This window comes from Oryza sativa, chromosome 11 (assembly GCF_034140825.1).
Source record: "Oryza sativa Japonica Group chromosome 11, ASM3414082v1".
Lineage (NCBI taxonomy): Eukaryota > Viridiplantae > Streptophyta > Magnoliopsida > Poales > Poaceae > Oryza > Oryza sativa.
The window spans coordinates 5728802-5748327 of NC_089045.1; the positions used below are offsets into that span (position 1 = coordinate 5728802).

General features: G+C 42.2%; 1 protein-coding gene and 1 long non-coding RNA gene across 3 annotated transcripts; both read right to left on the reverse strand.

Moving 5' to 3' along the window:
• Positions 1-3959, reverse strand: LOC4350049 (uncharacterized). Its single transcript, XM_026021124.2, has 3 exons — positions 3636-3959; positions 3020-3536; positions 1-1283 (listed from the first exon to the last, which is right to left on the reverse strand). Exons 1-3 carry the CDS (start codon positions 3931-3933, stop codon positions 218-220), a joined length of 1881 nt encoding a protein of 626 aa, XP_025876909.1. The 5' UTR covers positions 3934-3959; the 3' UTR covers positions 1-217.
• Positions 3960-7372: 3413 nt separating this feature from the next.
• On the reverse strand, positions 7373-11323 carry LOC4350050 (uncharacterized). 2 transcript variants are annotated; one of them, XR_010737798.1, is made up of 6 exons: positions 10973-11323; positions 10660-10715; positions 9551-10026; positions 8024-8158; positions 7777-7934; positions 7373-7678 (listed from the first exon to the last, which is right to left on the reverse strand). It is a non-coding gene; the product is annotated as an uncharacterized lncRNA (long non-coding RNA). The 2 variants fall into 2 exon arrangements; XR_010737799.1 differs by lacking the exon at positions 10660-10715.
• Between the last annotated feature and the right edge of the window lie 8203 nt (positions 11324-19526).

The following is a 19526-nucleotide window of genomic DNA, read 5'->3' on the forward strand; positions in this document are numbered from 1 at the left end:
TACACATCACTTTCTTGCATGCGTCTCCTAATTAGTTTCAGTACAACGTTATATTTGTCAGTATATATGCTTTTTTTTATGAAAAATATAGCGGTATAAATATAGACAGTCCCCTCACTTATCCTCCAACACTATACTCGATCTATACATGCTATTCCTCTAATTTTAACCTGAGCACAATTAATCAACGACACAAGATTGATTAATTACTAATTAGTCACACTCGAAAAAGAACAATGTCAGGGTCAATTCCCTCTGGCACAGTGACAGTCGCCTGCCACGTGTCCGGCAGCGACCGCGCGATCCTCCTCGCGCTCTCCAAGTAGCCCTCGAACTTGTCGGCGCTGACGTCACCGCCAACCTTGCCCGCCGCCGTTGTCTTCCTCGCCGTCTGGAACTCGCCGCCGTCGGAGTCGCTGCTGGTGGCGGAGCTGCTGCCAAGGTGGCAGTGGAGCAGCTCGCGCGCCATGAGCTGGCGCTTGAGCGCGGCGCGGCGGAAGGACCAGTCGCCGGTGGCCCAGTCGAAGGCGTAGAGCGGGAGGAAGCGGTGGCCGTGCGCCGCGACGAAGTCGATGGCGGCGAGGACGTAGCGGAGCTCGTCGCCGGAGAGGTAGTAGGCGAAGCTCACCCTCGTCCACCCCGGCTTCACGCCGTGGTACCCCCTGACGATGGCGGCGCGGATGCGGAGCGAGAGCTCGTCGCCGACGCCGAGCAGCGCGTGCCCGTACGGCCCCGCGCACGCGCACCCGCCCCTCGCCTGCACGCCGAACAGGTCGTTCAGTAGCTTCGCCACGAACCGCCCGTGCAGCGGCAGCCGCCGGTCGTCGCCGTCGCCGGGGAAGACGAGGAAGGAGAAGATGGGGAGGCGCGGGGCGGCGACGTTGCCGAGCACCTCCACGTTGGGGTTGCCCAGCAGCCACGCCATGGCGGCGTCGGCGTGGGCGCGCTCCCGGAGCGCGACGGCGCCGCCGCGGCCGACGCGCGCCTTGACCCAGAACGCGAGCGCGGCGCGGACCTTGCCGACGATGGGCGGCGTGCCGGCGTCCTCCCGCTCCTCGACGCCGGCGAGGTACACCGTGTCGCGCTCGCTGGCGCCGTTCACGTAGGCGACAGTGCCGCCGCCGCACGTCGTCGGCGGCTGCGACGACAGCCGGTACAGCGAGCGGCTCATCAGGAGGATCCCCGGCGTGCCCGGCCCGCCGACGAACTTGTGCGGGCTCAGGAACACGGCGTCGTAGCCGTCCACCTCTCCGGGCCTCATGTCGATCTCCACGTAGGGCCCACTGCTCAGTGAGACACACACGTCAGCTTCAGACACACACATGTACACCCCATGCATGCATGGTTAGTTAGCTAGCTAGGACATGCATATGCATTTACTCATGAATGATAAACTAATTAATCAACCATACGTATCTTTTTTCATATATAAACAGATTAATACTCAATCCGTTTCGTATTATAAGTTGCTTTGATTTTTTTCTATTATAAACTTTGCTAAGTTTGATCTAGTATATAGAAAAGTTCAGCAGCATTTTAAACACCAAAAAAACTTCATTAAATTTAACATTGAATATATTTTGATAATATGTTTGTTTTGTGTCGAAATGGCTACTATGTTTTCCTATAAAATTGGTTAAACTTAAAGAAATTTGAATAGTAAAAGTCAAAATAACTTATGATATGAAACGGTGAGTATTCATCAATTATTAACATCCTTTATTTTTTCAGAAAAAAAGTTCAATTATATGTTTGCATTAAAATTTCTGGTTATGCAATGATATCAGTATGAACAGGAGTACAGAGCAGAGAGATAATAATAAAGCAATCACATTGTTTCTGAATGGCACATGAAAAGAAAATAATTTCAGTGTCTTCACAAGCTAGCTAGCTTGTGATTCAGAAGTTCAGATGGGTTAAGACTTGGAACTTGGAAGGTCAATGGCTTTCACTATCAAGATGAGCTACTAACAAGACTCTTCGTTCTAATTAATTAATGTAAAACTAGAAAAAAAATGGATCAAGGAATTGGTTCGAGATTGCTTCTGTCATCATCAGAGAAGAAAACATCTACAAGGACTGAATAAATCTCCACATATAGTTTAATTAATGTGTGTACTAACACACACATTCTTTATCATTCTTGCATGTTATGTATTGCTTTGGTATACCATTTGCTAATCTTAATTATCAGGTCAAAATGACGATGTCATCCAATGCAACATGCATGCAGCAGCTGGCAGGTGGATTGAAATGCAAAAAATAGCCAGATTGGAAGTCAATACAGTGGAACAAATCAGGAAAAATTACCTGTTTCTGAAGAGGAAATCTAAGTAATCAAGAAACGCGCTATCTAACTCCCCTCTCTAGTTAGGTTAAGTTTTTGAATAAATATGCTGCTAAAATTAACCATCAATTTGACCAAGAAAAAACACCACATGTATATTGATTTCATCAGCAGATTGGATTGTATGTACAGTCCGTACTAATTAAGAAATGCGTCAACTGTCAAACTGGTGGATAGCATAGGATCATTATCGAAGAAAATGAGAGTTCCTTGCACCACTTGGAAACCCTAGCTTCCAATTCATGGACTTCCGATACTTGTAGATCATTGTATTCATACTTCATCAAAAACCCATTATAAAATCATGAAAAAAATGAAAATGTGATCCATACACATTTCATCAAATGGCAATAATCAACAATTAATCCAATTAATCCATTAGTTAAATACTCCATCCATTTTATATTATAAATCATTTGACTTTTTTCCTAGTCAAGTTTGACTAAGTTTATATAAAAGTTTAGCAACATCTAAAATACCAAACTAATTTCATAAAATCTAACATATGTTTTTTTAAAATACTAATATGTTTTTATAAAAATTTAGTCAAACTTGACTAGGAAAAAAAAACAAACGACTTATAATATGAAACATATGGAGTATTTATTTAATTAAGTAATGCATCGGGCAGTGTGATTATTAGCTGTGTCTGTGTGCATGTGCCACGTGTACCTGGCGGCGAAGTCGAAGCAGGCGAAGGCGCCGTGCTGGTGGAGGAGGCGGGCGACGGCGCGGGTGTCGGTGAGCACGCCGGTGACGTTGCTGCAGGCGGAGAAGGACCCCAGCATGGGGCGGTCGGCGTGCTCGGGGGCGCGCAGCGCGCGGCGGAGCGCGGCGAGGTCGAGGAGCCCGTCGTCGCCGGCGCCGACCTCGACGACGTCGGCGAGGCTCCGCCGCCACGACAGCAGGTTGGAGTGGTGCTCGTACGGACCCACGAACACCACCCACCGCTCCTCGGGCCGGAGCAGCGCCGCCGCGCGCTCCCGCAGCGGCCCCGGCGGCGCCGCCACGCCCATCGCCTCCTGCAGCCGCTTCACCGCCGCCGTCGCCCCCGACCCGCAGAACAGCAGCGCGACGTCGCCGCCCGCGGCGCCGCCGGCCCCCACGCACCGCTTGATGTAGCTCGCCGCCTTCCTCGCCATCCTCGTCGTCCTGCTCCCCACGTAGCTGTCCTCCGTGTGCGTGTTCCCTACAAGCATCGCATCGATCACCTCGCCATCGCCATGAACGTCGTGATCGAGCTCGCATATCGCATGAGATGAGAAGCGACATGGTAGATGGTACTGACCGTAGAAGGGGAGGACATGGTGGAGGACGTAGTCCTCGACGTAGCGGAGGCCGCGGCCGGAGGCGGTGTGGTCGGCGTAGACGAGGGGGCGGCGGCCGAACGGCGTGTCGAACTCGGCGCCGGCGCCGACGAGCTGGGACCTGACCCACTCCACCTTCTCCTCCGCCTCCGCGCTCCGCTCCGACTTGGCTCGGAGCAGGCTCAGCAGCGTCGCCGTCGACGTGGCCTTGGCGGCGGCGGTGGTCACGCCGGCCTCGCCGCCGCCGCCGCCGTCCCTGGCTGCTCCAAGCGATGGCATGCTTAGCTTTCTTGCTTGCTTCAAATGCTTACAAAATGCTGTCAATTGCGTCTCTCTAGTCTCTATATATAGGAGATGTATTCTAATAGCTCGAGTGGACGTCCACCCGTTTATTGCATGTCAACTAAATGGCTACGAAAAATTTTCAAAAAAATTGGCAAGATAGATCAATATGTAACACTCCACAAACATGCAAGTTAAAATTCAACTTCTACAAGTTGTAACAAAAATAACAAATTTAACTATAAATATACATATAGTAATTTGAGTTTTGTTTGTTATTTTTGTTACAATTTGTACCAGTTGAATTTTAACTTGCATGTTTGTGGATTGATACATTACATATTGATCTATCTTATTCATATTTTTTTTTTAATTTTTTTCATAACTATTTAGTTGACATGCAATAAACGGGTGGACATCCACTCGAGCTGTTAAAATAGTTTCCCTCTATATATAGGAGTATATGCACACAATGTTATCTACTAATTTAGTAATTTATGAATATCTTTTTTGGAGACTTTGTGAGCTTGTATATCAAGTTACTCCAACATATATCTCCTGTTTCATGTATTGATTCGAAATGAAGATATGCTCAAAATTCAAAGATAATTTATTGAGGGATGTTAATAGAATAATCTATCATGGTTTCATGAGATGACTTATGGGCCGGGGATTGCATGGTAATGTGATTTGCATGCCATGTGTGTTGCCAAATTGCAGTCGTCTATCGATTGTTAGTTCTGCCGATTTGTTGAATTAACTATAGACCTTGTTGCATCAGCTTGGCGAATTTTGTAAAGTTTTTAAGCGAACCAAGTCGTAGGTAGTTGTTTGCATACTTCCATTTGGTTGGTTTTCAGTGTAGCCGCATCGCCATGAAATTTCGTCAAGTGATTAATTACCGACAGTGCCGCCGGCTGTCAATTCATCCGTGGATAAATGTCGTCAAACAAATCTAATTTGTGTTGGAAAGCAACAAAATTGGTGAATTTCTGGGGGCTTTATGCGGCGACCGGGATATGAATTTTAATCTGAGTAGATTGGTCAGATTTGAGGAGACCTAAGCACAACACGGCTTGTAATTTTGTAAGTTATACCCGCTTTGAAATTTGCTCATGCATTTCAGAAAATATATGAAACCAGAAAAGAAAAGAAAAGGGCAATGCACAACAATCTTTATTAGCGGGCTCTTTCCGTTGTCACATAAGTAAATTTGGTGACGTAAACGAGAGAGAGATGAGAAAAACAAAACATCGTTGCTATGCATGACATATGGTTAGAGTCGACTCTTAGCATTTATTAAAAGAATATTTGTTATATGGGTTGGAGAAAAGGGAAAAAAATTAGTAACAAATTTTTTTGGTGTATTAATAGTTAAAGATAGTGTTGTCTCAATTGTTTTAGCTAAGAGCCTATCTTCACCTTAATTTGTAACTGCCCTAAGGCAATAGGAGGATTATATAAGAACCCAATGCTAATAACTTGCCGCAACCAATTGAGATTGGGCCAATCTATTTTGTCCATAGCCAGCGTTGTTTAGGATCATGGACGTCGTAGAGGCAGGGGAGAAAATGGTAAGGAAATTTCCGGTTGTCATTTTTGATTTGCACCGACTGTTTCTGTTTCAGTTGGTATTAGTAATTGTTAGTGTCGGAAATGGAAACGTTAATGTCTTCCGAAAATGGTAGCGGAAATGAGATGATGGTTTTTCCGACCGTTTTATCAGTAACCGTAATTATCCAATAATTTCCATCAAAATTCCGAAATTTCCCCAACAGACCAGCCAGCCCAACCCATCGGAAGCCTATGAATGAAGGAAACCTGGTAAATTTGTAGCCCATTAAGAGGAGGAAGTGGCCAAGGGAAACACTGTAACCTTAGGACGTACCATATAGTCTTTGCTGAACTTTGATTTTCTCAACTTATTGATGCTGAAGTTAGTTGAATTTTGTTTATATTGTTCACCAAACTTATTATCATATCATTAATAATCATATAACGGTGTTATGTGGAGTATAATGATGTAAGAATAAAGTTATAAAATCATCTTCATGCATAGTTAAATGTCTGACTATGCCACGCTCCGATGTTTCCGACATGAATATTTGACTTCCGAGTTCCAACCAATATCAGTAGATTCCGTTCCAATGATCCCGTTTCCTATATACCAATATTACCGATATCGTTCAGTTCTACCATTTCGATTCCTTTTTGAGAAAAAAATGAAAATAAAAAATGGTAGAGGATTTCTCCGACTGTTTTCATCCCTACGTAGATGTCCAAATCAGGGTTTTAAATTTTGAAATTGCTATGTCTGCCGGGGGCACCGAAATTACCGAAATTTCAGAAATATAGGAAATTTTGAATTTTTTTGGCTGAAATTGTTTGAAATTTTGACTGATACTGAATGAATTTGAATAAAATATGGCCAAATTCACAAAAAAAAATGCAAAAAACCGAAAAATTCGGGCGAGATATGAGCTTGCCGGTGGTGGGGAGGGGGGAAAAATTTCGAAAAATTTGAAACGAAATTTCAAACCCTGGTCCAAATAAAACATCCATCAATTTTTTTAACATGTCAAAAGAGTCAAATCGTTTCAGGTATATTCATTCCGCTAACAAGGAGCAACCAGGCAAGAGTGACAAAGAAACATTCAAAGTTGAGATTCAAGATAACTTCACTCAGAGGGCGGATCTACCTATTAGGCAGGGTGAGTCGATCGAACAAGCTACGAGCCTACGACCCTTGTCGCCCCCACATCCTCAAGACCCTCTACCCCCTTATAGTAGTTATTGGTTATCAAAATAAGGTATAATAAGGTGTAAACATCCAACAGATTATTCCGACTCTTCACAAAGCACGCACATCGCAAACAATGATTGAGACAGTTATGCGATTGAACTATAAATATGATATGTGTTGTGTTCAATTCTTTTTATCATGTGAGCATATCCGTTCTCTGCCCCATCTATATTTGTCTGCATTGTATAAAAAACATAAAGGATTAACGTCCAATTAACCAGATCATCAAGCATGCATCGTCATGAATATATATAGGCATTGATATTGGAAACCAATTAACACTCACGATACGCAACGGATAAAAAGGCTTTGGCGCTCTCACCAACCTGGTACACGTCGAAAAAAAAGGCGCTGATCGATCAGCTTGATGCACCAATCGCACCAACAGATTGGCGTCAAACAGAAATTACCGAGGGCCCTTCATTATATTAACATTCAACACTCCCAGTTCATAACAAATAAGCATACTTGGTGGAGCCAGAAGATATATGCAAAGTTAGAATGCAACTGTCATACATCAGACTTTCTGCATAAGATATCTAGGAAAGTTAAGTAAACAATTTATTTCTTACTTAGCAACTGCCAAAGTTCCAGTGAAATGTTTAGTGAGGGCAGAACATGCAAATAACAAACTTCAGGGGAAAAAAAAATTATAATTGTAAGTTCATATTGCGAGTTTAGTTTACTGCTGTTACAGATACAAAACCGGTTACAGCTAGCAGGAGCAGGAAAGGCTTCTATGATCTACAAACATTCTTAAGAATTTCTGAGTTTGAAACAGGAAACCAGGGTTGCCGGATCAAGGAATCGAATCACTTCCATCTCCAACACCACCCCTGAATCAACATCTTGAATCCCTTGATGTTAAGCAAACTGCAATTCGATGCAAGTAGAGACTCTGCCGGCAATAGGGTTGGTGGTGCTTGCTATTCTGCCAACCTGTTTATGAATCTCATGTCAATTCTCCACTTTCTTTCATATCTGGGCATTCATGCAACACAGCATCGCAACATCCTCTGAGAGAAATTGCAACCTACTGGAATCTGTAGCTCTCTTTAGTGTTGCATGTGGTTCCTCTAATGAATGGCTACTCTGAAGAATGCTCTCATGAAACATCTGAAGTGTGTCATCTGATGAAACTTCTTGCGCAGAGTTCTTCAGGTCTTGGAGTTGTCCAATTTTTCTTTCAAGCTGTCTAGGAGAGGCGTTGGGACTTGAGATCAGAATTGTGTAAGGAAAAAAAAATATTCTTGCACATGAGTAAGAAAAATGACTCAATAGTACCATGCCCAAGGAATATATGTATTTGGCAGGTGAGTATCAATTGCACCATCACTAACATGAAAAAAAAAAGTAATGTCCTGAATGGCTTTGTTAGCGTCAAATTCTGCAGTTCCAATTTGTGTTTCTCCCAGATTTCTGCAAAGCAAAGAAATAAGATTTAAAAAGTACACAAAAATGTCTACTTCGATTGGTTAAACATTCCATCTAACTGTACAAGTATCATAAAAGGCAACCTAACAAAATTAACATGGCTAAAGTAAAAGACATTTGAAGTACTTCAAAGAGGTCAATTAAATTGCAGATGCATTAATTAGACAGGACTCAGTACCTAGCTAGGAAAATAAACAAAATCAAACATTTACTAATTTGGTTCCATATCAACTTGAGCCAATCTTGTTGCTTATAAGATAACATGATTGGGACTTTTTACTTATCTTTATCTTTTTTTTTCAAAATAATGCCAGTTCAGTTTCAGAATTTCTCATAGAAACCATTGCATAAAAAATGTACATGAAACTACGATTAATCATGGTAATAATTCAACCGTACTTCAATTTAGACGGCACTATAATGTATGAGGAAGATCTCCATAGGTCATTTATTAGTTTACAAAACAGTGCATGGATTTCCAGCTTCAATTTTCCACCTGTGTGCTGACAAAATGCAGGAAAAATCTCTATATAAAATGTGGAGTAATAGGATCATGCTGATGACTTAACAATTTTAGTACCAATTTCTGCTTTGTAAGCACTGAGCTCAGCTCATCCGTGTTGTTACTGATTACATTAGTATTTGTTTATATGCTATCGATGGCTGTTTGCACGTGTGCCACTTATACTTTTTTAGTCTTAGAAGTTGTTCGCATATATTAGTCTTGTCTAAAAAATATATCAGATTGACTCAGGAGGTTCAAGGTTTTATTTCAAAAATTGGTTGAGTAATTTTATATCTCTGCCTAAGATGTGACATAGTTTTTGGTATAAGATTTACCCTTTTATGCAGATCAGTTGAAGGCAGCAAGACAGTGAGTTCATGGACATAAATTGGAATTCGAATTTGTGCGCATAAATTCTGAATTCTAATGAACCAAAGTAATGAGACTACTTATCTTCATTTTATCCCTCCACATGACTATAAGAACTGAGGAAATATCTTTTTTTCAATAACTTGCTCTTCTTATTCTTTAAAGATAGCGTTCTAAGTGAGGAAGCCCGCCTATGGAGTTTGGTGGGAGCTAAGGGACTCTCCCTGTTTGTGGACCCCAGCTAGGGCCTTTTCTTTTGTTCTTTTTGGTGTGTTACCGCCCATGCAGTGACTTGTTTTGTGGTGGCGTGAATTCTTGTACTTCTTGCTGTTTTTTGGCGTGTTTGTACGCTTTTCTTCTATTAATGCAATGATACGCAGCTCTCTTGCATATTCGAGAAAACAAACATAACGTTCGAAATGCATAACATTAAAAGTTCAGTTTACACAAGGAAGGAGACTAAGGAATTGATTATTCCTTTATAAATTTGGTATAGCGTTTACCTCAAGGCAGGAGCAGAAGATGCTGGTGCCTCTTTATCCTTTTTCTACTACTTGATTCTGTCCTGGATAAATGATTGCAAAGAGGCATGGTCTTACGTATTGCACATTGCAACTTGTATATGCAGCCGGACTGTCAAGTGTCAACTGTGTGAGAGCTCAACCAAATCTCTTGTGTTCTGTCTTGTAGAAAAAAAATGAATGTGCTGTGCTACTGTCACTGTTCTGCAAGCTGTTGTACTTCAATCCAACGTTAGATAGACATCGGCCTGAGTTGTGTAGCAATGGTAGCTGAATCAAGTGAAGTCTGAACTGCTGTGCAATTCTGGTGCTCTCTAGTTTACAGATCCACATGTGTCCACCAATAGTAAGAGCTATAATTTTTTGAAAGGGAAACTATTGAGATCCTCCAAATGGCCGTTTTTATCTCCAAGGTTTCGGATGAACAAAAAAAGCAGCCAGGAATTTCTACCTACACCCTGGCAATGGCAAAAGCACAATGAATCAGCTCCATCAACCGAAATCGCTGATTTTGAGCTAGTCAAGACCAAAATACAGATTCCTACATGCAATTAGCAGAAACATATTTGCACATCATCTGCATTTGAAAACTCGAGGAATATGGAGTTTATGAAGTACTGGTGAGTAGAGGCTTTAAAAACTTTAAAAGTATAATCAGTCTATACTTGATTCCTTGCCCTCCTATTCCAGGTATCCCTTGAATCTTCAGCCAAAGCTAGTAGCAAGTATAAAAGAACCAGCATAAATCTGATGCAGTGATGCTATCCAATTCACCTCTTCTATGCTCTCCTTCTATTCAGTAGTATGTAAAACATACAAGCATACACTTGACTGTTTTGAACTTAAAACAAATCAATATAGATGCCTCAATTTGTGGGGGAAAAAACATAATAACCTGGGAGGTAAAACAAAATGAATGAAATGAGAGCAGACAGCCATGCTATTAAATTCAATGTAGATGGCTGAATTTGTGGACTGTATTTCCTTCATTTTGGTTCATGACGGCAAATATTTCATATTTCAATTAATATGGTTTCAAGTAGAACGCAAACTGCACCAATGTGTTAATTATTGCCTAGTTTTAGACTTACCATTGGCAGAATCAGTGTGGGGCATCAAAATGTAGACTTAACCGTGGAATTACAGCCTGAAAATTGAATTGAACATGCTGGCAATGAACTAACCTTGATAATGTATCACAAACTGAATTATTTGAATAAATTCCACAGTTCTCCGCCAACCAGTTTAGGCAAATGCGTATGTATACATAGACTTCAACCTTATACAACAAAATACGAAACAAGAATTTTTGCTACGAATCACAATAATTCATACCATTAGTTAGTTCGTAGATGGAATTGAGCTTATATGGTGAAGAAGTAAGATTTGGGAGGGTGTAGAGACCTGAAGCGCATGGAGTCGTGGGGGCGAGCGCCTGCCTTGGATCTTGGCCACGGCGGCGCCCTTGAGCTCACAGGGGCTGCGACCCTCGATCCCAGGGCGGAGGCGGACGCGGACGGGGGGAAGCGCCGTCGGGGCGGGCGCGCCCTGACCTTATCGATGGTGACCTCCACGACGGCGTTGGTTTTGCTCCTCCCCTAACCCCCCGCGCGCGCGCCGCAACCGGGGTACTCGCCCGGGGAAGGCGGCGGAGAGGGCGGCCGCCGCTGGAAGAGCCCCATTGCCGTGACGAGGAGGAGGGGATGGCGGCGGACAGGGCGGTGTGCCGGCGGGTGGCCGCCCGTGTGGGCATTCGGTTTCGTTTATTCGTTTTTGTTTTTTTTTTAAGAAATTCGGGTGTGTCGTTTATTCGTTTATTAGAACTCACTCAAGACGGAGGGAATAACTGAAGACTGAGGCCTTCTTTAGTTTCCAAAAAAAAAAAAAATCACCCACCACATCAAATGTTTCGGCACATGTACAGAGTATTAAATGTGGAAAAAAAACCAGTTATATAGTTTGCGTGTAAATGCAAGACGAATCTTTTAAGCCTAATTGCACCATAATTTGACAATATGGTGTTATAATAAACATTTTCTACTGAGTCTTAATAAATTCGTTTTACAATTTTCAGGTGGAATTTATAATTTGTTTTGTTATTAAACAACATTTAATACTTCAAATATGTGTCCATATATCCGATGTGACACCCAGAACAAAAAATTTTGCTAACTAAACCGGGCCTGAACCGATAAGTACAATAGTTGGCTATACTACGGGTTTCGATAAGTACTCTATACAGTTTTTAAATCTAATAGAAAAAATACCCGTGCGTTGCAACTTGTAAAAATATTTTTGGATCGCTATACATTTTACTCTTTGGTTTTGGACTAAAATCTCATTCCTTACTTACTTTCCAGTCCCATCCTAGCCCGCTACCTTCTTTTGCTTGGCATGTCTCTCTTTGACGCAACCATTAAGTGGAGCTGTATGTCCAGCTCGCAAACCGGCGGCATGCTGGCTAGAGGCAGAGCCTAAAGGAGCACACGCTACTGAAAAGGGTGAGGTGCAGTAATCGGAATAGGACAGCACTAGCGAGATGCGACGACGCGGTCGTCAGGACTGAAGAATGCGCGTGCATCGCAAATAGGGATTAGCGCGCAAGCGGCGGGACTGGAGGCGGCGGCTGCATCGGTCGGCAGGTTTGCTCTTGTTAATTGTTGGACATTGATGGCTATAAGGGCTGTTGGGCTTTCCGTCATATTTGGCTAACCGATGGGTATAACCGAATAAAATTTGGTTAGTTGAGTATGAAGAGGTCTCGGTTCCAATTAGTTCAGTATCGGTCTTTTTTTTTGACCCCTGCATGTGGGAGGTGAGAGAGAAGACAGGATAAATTTTACTCTAACCTTGAGTGGCTGATATATGCCTCCTCTTACTCAAAGATAAGAGGAGCTTGTTCTCGGTGGTGGCGGATAGGGATTGAGCACTTTGAAAAAAAACCCCTCAAAATTTGTACTTTCTCCATTACATATAAGTCGTTTTGACTTTTTTTTATAGTCAAACGTATTTAAGTTTGATTTGACTAAGATATAGGAAAATATATTTGCATTTTTAACATAAAATAAATACACTATGAAAATATATTCAATGTTAGATTTAATAAAACTAATTTGGCATTATAAATATCGCTAATTTTTTCTATAAACTTGGTCATACTTTAAAAGTTTGACTAGAAAAAAAAAATCAAAGCTATTTATAATAGGAAACGGAGGGAGTATATTACACTGAGGTCCACCGCAGCTATCTCTCGCCATAAATACATGATCCAATGACTGCGAGCGAGGGGGCGAACCCTAAAATCGGCGGCACCACGTGGTAGGGTTTTTCGCCCTAGAACGAGCCTTGGATTCGTGGATTATGAGATGGCACAAGAAAAAAGTCGACAACAGTGGCAGAGCTGGCGATGTTATCGAGCCTGTGCAGCTAATAGTGTTTTTCGATGATCAACTAATTTTAGAACGTAGGTGGTTATTCTTATTGGAGGTGGGGCCCAAGCGATGGCTCGACCTACCTTGGAGATGCCTCCACCGCCATTGATCAAGGGGAAACAAGATGCCTAAATAGGATGTCATGCATGTTTAGATAGTGAGGTGGAGGATAGAAAGGAGGATATACGAGATTTCTACCAAGCAAAGCAATAAGATTATTTTTATTTTTCCTGGTAGAATTGCTACCGACATGTGGATCCACTAAGTTTTAATACCACATAAGCACCATGTAGCTGCCACAACTTATGATGAAGACCATGTTAGCGTGTCGTATACGCACAACATCTAGCGAAATCACCAATAATACCGTTCTGAAAGTCGTTTTACACCAGTTTTAAATAGTTGAAGAAATCAATATACCGATTTTTTGATTGAGGAATATAGATCAGATTTGACATATATGAAACAAATTGGGCCTTTTCCGAGTCTGTTTGTACTCAAATCCATTTTGCAGGCCCAAACGGTATAATCTCAGCATGCTTAACTGGGCCTCGTTGACTCCAATAATGGGCCTAATGGTTGTTTTGGTCCAGTTTTTAAAGTCTGTTCACTTTTGCGAAATTAATTTAGTTTTGTAACTGGAGATGAACTATTTTAATTAAGTTTAAAGTTGGCCAAATATTGGATTTTAAAGTTAAAGCCGGTTATTCTGAAAGGATAATTCTTTAGATACCTCAAATGTACTTTTGCGAGATTTTTTAATATTACTAGCTAAAGGCCCGTACGTTTCAACGAATATTATAAGAGATAAAAGTAAAATCAAAAGCAAACATTATAAGTTTATAGCATAGTTAGTTGATTAGGCATATAATGATATATTAAAAGCAAAAGCATTCATGTTTGTGACCTTATAACCCCACATATCAGCTTGTAACATCGGAGGCAGAACTGGAATATCATCATTAGTATTATTTAAAGTAGTATAAATTTGTGGTTGGAGTTGGAGGGTAGTCGAAATTGATAATTTCTCCTAGAGTTGTAAGCGGTTATTTGTATTATGTTTTTGTTTTTTTAATAAAGATGATTGTTGTTGTTTTCACTTAAAATCTGAATTCATGCAAGTTCCCTCTCGTGACAACAACAACATCACGGTCGCTTTTACGAGCTGAGCTATCATCTGTTCCAATCACAGTGATACTGATACACACTGTACTGACACTGACAGTATGAAATCGAGCTAGAGCTTTAGCTCCCTTTCGATGACAGCGCCCTGGCAACAGATTACCATCAGTGTATACTCGCAAAGTCACAATCACAATCAGTTGCTGTTTGTCTTAGCTAGCTAGCTTCTCACTTAATTAATTAACTAACAGCCGCCTTCTCGGCTGGAGTTCTTCTAGATATACTTACATGCATTTATACGTCGTCTAGTTAGTATATACACCCTAACCAAGGACCTAATTAAACCATCATTCATTAGTTGTACAAATCAGATCACATATCACAATCGCATACCGTGTTGTGACAGAAAGCTATACATATACTCCCTCGTTTCTAAATATTTGACGCCGTTGACTTTTTTAAATATATTTGGTCATTCGTCTTATTAAAAAATTAAGTAATTATTAATTTTTTTCTTATCATTTGATTCATTGTTAAATATACTTTCATGTATACATATAGTTTTACATATTACACAAATTTTTTTGAATAAGACGAACGGTCAAATATGTGTTAAAAAGTCAACGGTATTAAACATAGAAATAGAAACAGAGGGAGCAAGATGTAACGACATGATCCATTTTTGGTGATGGCTTTCGGCATGGTGATCAATTTAGTCCTCCGTTTATTTGAGCCTATTTTCTTGCTAGGGCTTTTAGTAGGGAGTATATTCATTAATGGTGCACACAAGTTTCCACTGGTGGAGAAAGCGTTTGTAGTCCCGGTTCGTAATCCCCCTTTAGTCCCGGTTTTCAAACCGGGACTACCAATCCGGGACTAAAGATCGCTATCTTTAGTCCCGGGTGAAATAACCGGGACTAAAGATCGAGCTGACCTTTTTTTTGCATGGCCCTGTTGCTGCATGGTTTATATATATATATATATGTATATATATATATATGTATATATATATATATATGTATATATATATATGTATATATATATATGTATGTATATATATATATATGTATGTATGTATATATATATATATGACCAAAATATATATTTACATTAAAGAAAATGTGTACATACATATAGAAAAATAGACATATATTAATTACAATCCATTATGATGTCCTAGCTAGCTACGATTTCGACGTAGTAGTAGTCGTTATCTCAGAAGCTAAGGACCTATGAATTGTATTTCCGTCGTAGTAGAATTCACCCTTGGGATCAAGGATTTGTTCGTTGATGAATCCCATGAGTTGTTCTTGAACCGCCACGATAAATTCCTTGTGTGTGATCAGGTTATCCCTCATACGAATAAACTATATGAATGTATGAAATTAATTAGTAATTAAACAACAAATCGATACGTACGCAATGAAATTTTGAATTTATTTGTACGTACATCGAGCTCTCTTGTGGTGATGATTTGGTCTGCAAGGCAGTGGCAATACTCGCACACGTAGTAGCCGCACAAGTTAGTTCCCTGCTTTTGCTTTGTGCACTATAAATAAATGACAAACGATGAGAGATCTAATTAATATACACTTGTATGTATTTGAATTGGAGATTGAATATAAATGTAGAGCATGTGTACTCACAGGAAAATTGAACTTCTGCCTAAGTCTTTCTCTCCATTTGTCGCGGACCAAATGACGGAACCGATACCAAGCCCTACATGGAGTTTAAAGCTATGATTCGTAGTAGCAATTAATTATAACAAGATTCTTAATTAACATAGGAACTTATGACAGTACCTATCTATAAGTTCGAAAACCTTGTCAAACGTAGACTCTTTTTTATCCATTGAGTCATATACGTTGACGGTGCAGGCCTCCAGGTCAAAGAGTAAAAGGACCCAGTGGAATCTGCAATGTGCGTGGGATGCATTACATATGAAACACTTAGCATGTTCGTACGGGAATGAAATTTGTTATAGGAAGACACTAAAAACTCTGTGTTGTACGGCAATAGTATGAACGTCTTGTAATGCTGTGCCTTCAGCAGATGGACGAGATTGTCCTCTGTGGCTTGCGGATACTGGTCGAGCATTGCGACGTTTACTTTCCGAGGGTCGATGAATCCAGTATCAAAAACCCCCCGCCGTCGGGCCCTTTGAATCTCCATTCTACAACGATAAAAGGAAGTATATATTATATATAGTCTACTTATATATAAGGACCTAATTAATTAAAGGAAACGTAATAAGAAATCTAACTGAACGATACTTACAAAATCCAGCAACTCATAATAGAGACGTCGAGGGCGTCCAGCTGGTATAGTTCGTAGATACCCTTGAAATTGATCCAGAGAATGTCATCTCCTTGCAAGAAGTCCGTGTCCCTGATCCTCGCTCCGATCATCTCTCTACTGGTGGCGCTCATCTCCATGTATAGTTGATGGAACTTGTACATTTGTGTGGGTAGGGACTACAGCTGCTCAGGCTTGACAAGCGGTTTACCGAGTTCGTACATGTATTTCACTTCCGCCTTTTCGATTGGTGCGCCTCGTAGCAATTGACCCGTAGTTAGCCCGGTGTCATTAATAAATTCTTGTATTCCAAAATCTTCACCGGTCACTAACGGCTCGATCTCTTGGTTTGGTTGCTCTCCAAGCTGAGGGACTGGTTTGGACTTTCCAGAAGATGCTTTCTTAAGTGTTCGCTCATAGTCCGATAGCTTTATGGCCTCCTTGGCAGGTGCAGACATACCCCTGAAGAATTTCCTGGCACTCGGGTCTATAGGAATCTTCTTTTCTGGACTTCGAGGCTTCAATTGTCTCCTGACTTCTGATGCCACATAAGCGTCAAGCTCCTCTTGCGTGCAATCGTACCCCAGGTCCTTGTTTTTTGCGGCGTCAACTTTTGCCTTCTTCGTTGCCCTTGTGGGGGCAGGCGGTGGAGCTTGGGGGGCCCTTGACTTGGAAGGTGCCGGACGAGGAGCTTGCGGAGGAGTCTGTGTAGGAGCCTGAGGAGGAGTCGGTGAAGGAGCCTGAGGAGGAGTCGGTGAAGGAGCCTGAGGTGGAGACGGTGCTGGAGCATGAGGAGGAGACGGTGCAGGAGCCTGAGGAGGAGATGGCGGAGCCGGAGGAGATGGTGCATGAGACGCCGCTTGTCGCCCAGGGAGGATGATGTACCGCTTGCGCCATAGTATAATGGCGTGGCTTGTGTCTCGTAGATGCGTCTCACCGTCTCCTCCAAGGTAATCCAACTCGAGGTCCTCGTATGTGCCTTCCACCAACTCAATTTCGACCTTGGAGTATCCTGCTAGAATCGGCCTGCAGTGGTAAGTACCTGAAGGGTCCGTTGGTATGGCCATGCCCGACGCCACCTTCACGTGGTGAGAGGTTATTTATTAGTAATCAACATTTATAAGCAGCAACTTGCGGAATGGACAAATCTAAAATCTATAAACTACGAGCTTACCTTTATTGATAAGTTCTTGAAGGGAATATGCAGCTCACATGGTGTCCGCTGAGTGATGTCATCAACGGGGCAGGTGGTTTCGTCCTGGGTTTGCATAGCGTCCATGCTCTGTGATCCTACCTGCCCCGTTGAGGCGCAGCTGCTACGATTGCCTGAAGGGCTCACCATTGCAGGTGGAATGGTCGGCTGGGGATCATGGGACCGATGTGCGGCCATGCGTTCATCAACCTTTCTTGCCACCTCCTCTTGCATGCTGAGCTCGTAGCTCGATACCCTGTACTCAAGATCTGCAATCTTCGCCTCGGTATCTCTCTTGCTCCTCATTCGACTCCTATACGTGTGGATGTCCTCCTTGAATCCAATCTTCCAAGGAATCACCCCTTTCCCTCGTGTTCGTCCTGGATGCTCTAGAGTCTGCAGGGCGAGTGACAGCTCGTCCTTCTCTCTGTCGGGTCGGAACGTGCCCTGAGAAGAGGCTTCCACTGTGTCCATTAGTCGACGCGCAGCCTCGCGTATCTGATCGCTGAAGACCAGGGAGCCATCAACTGGGTTGAGCGTTCCACCGTGAGCATAGTACCAGAACTTCGATCGATCCGGCCATTTAGCGGTGGCCGGTTCGATACCCCTCTCAAGCAAGCTTGTTTCCATCTCCTCCCACTTTGGCATCGCGACGCTATAGCCGCCTGACCCCAAGTGGTGATGATACTTCTTCTTGGTGGCATTTTTTTTGTTTCTTTCCATCATCGCCTGCCCTTGTTGACCTGTCTTATATGCAACGAACTCGTCCCAGTGATCCCTTAGCTTTGGGAATGTGTCGAAGTTCGGTGTCTGCCCCTTTAGGATATATTTCTGGTATAGATCTCCCTTGAAGCTCTGAAACTGTTCTACCATTTTCTTTAGAGTCCACCTTTTCACTGTGTCCTCTATACCCGCGGGAAGGGTGAATGTCTCGAGCATTGTGGTCCACAACATCTCTTTCTCTGAATCTAGGACAAAGCTCTCATGATCTCTGCGTGCCCTTGTTCTGCGCTAGTACACCGTACTGACAGGCACGTTATCCCGCACAACCCAACCGCTGTGTCGTACGTAGTTCTTGGCTGCTTCCGCCGGGGCACTAGGTCGGCCGTCTTCGTCCACTTCCGTTATGATGTGCTGACCCTCTAGCTTCTTTGCGGCACCTCGTTGCCCGCGTGCCCTCTTCTGTCCAGCAAAGGGTTGACTTCCACTAGCCTCCTCCTCCTGGTTCCCCTCCACATCCCTCTCCACGTTCCCCTCCTGGTTCCCCTCTGCATCCCTCTCCACGTTCCCTTCCTCGTTCAAGTACTGGTTTGGATCCTCGTTCCCCTCTTCTTCGTTCCAGTACTGGCTGCTTCCCTCCGCGATTGTATCGTACAATATCTGTTCCTCATCACGATCAGCCATCTGTTCATACAAGACATAGTTGGTAAGTCTATAGGTCATTTTTGCTTTAACAATCTTATATGCTAACAATCATATATGCTAAGTCTAACTTGCGTATATTAGAACCCTACACAATCTTATATGCTAAGTCTTATTACAAATCTAATAATCTTATATTAAAACTCTAATAATCTTATATTAAAACTCAAATAATATTGTATTAGAACTCTAATAGTCAACTATGCTAAGTCTAAGTGTCGTATATTAGGACCCTAGACAATAATTATATACTAAGTCTTATTACACAAATCTAATAATCTTATATTAAAACTATAATAATCTTATATTAAAACTCAAATAATATTGTATTAAAACTCTAATAGTCAACTATGCTAAGTCTAAGTGTCGTATATTAGGACCCTAGACAATAATTATATACTAAGTCTAATTACAAATCTAATAATCTTATATTAAAACTCTAATAATATTGTATTAAAACTCTAATAGTCAACTATGCTAAGTCTAAGTATCGTAT

What these genes read in the sequence shown, in the direction of transcription:
- LOC4350049 (XM_026021124.2), bottom strand. Translation starts at nt 3,933, where the DNA reads ATGCCATCGCTTGGAGCAGCCAGGGACGGCGGCGGCGGCGGCGAGGCC. An exon ending in CCATGTCCTCCCCTTCTACG is followed by an intron (nt 3,537 to 3,635) that starts GTCAGTACCATC and finishes CGATGCTTGTAG; the next exon opens with GGAACACGCACACGGAGGAC. An exon ending in TGCTTCGACTTCGCCGCCAG is followed by an intron (nt 1,284 to 3,019) that starts GTACACGTGGCA and finishes CTCACTGAGCAG; the next exon opens with TGGGCCCTACGTGGAGATCG.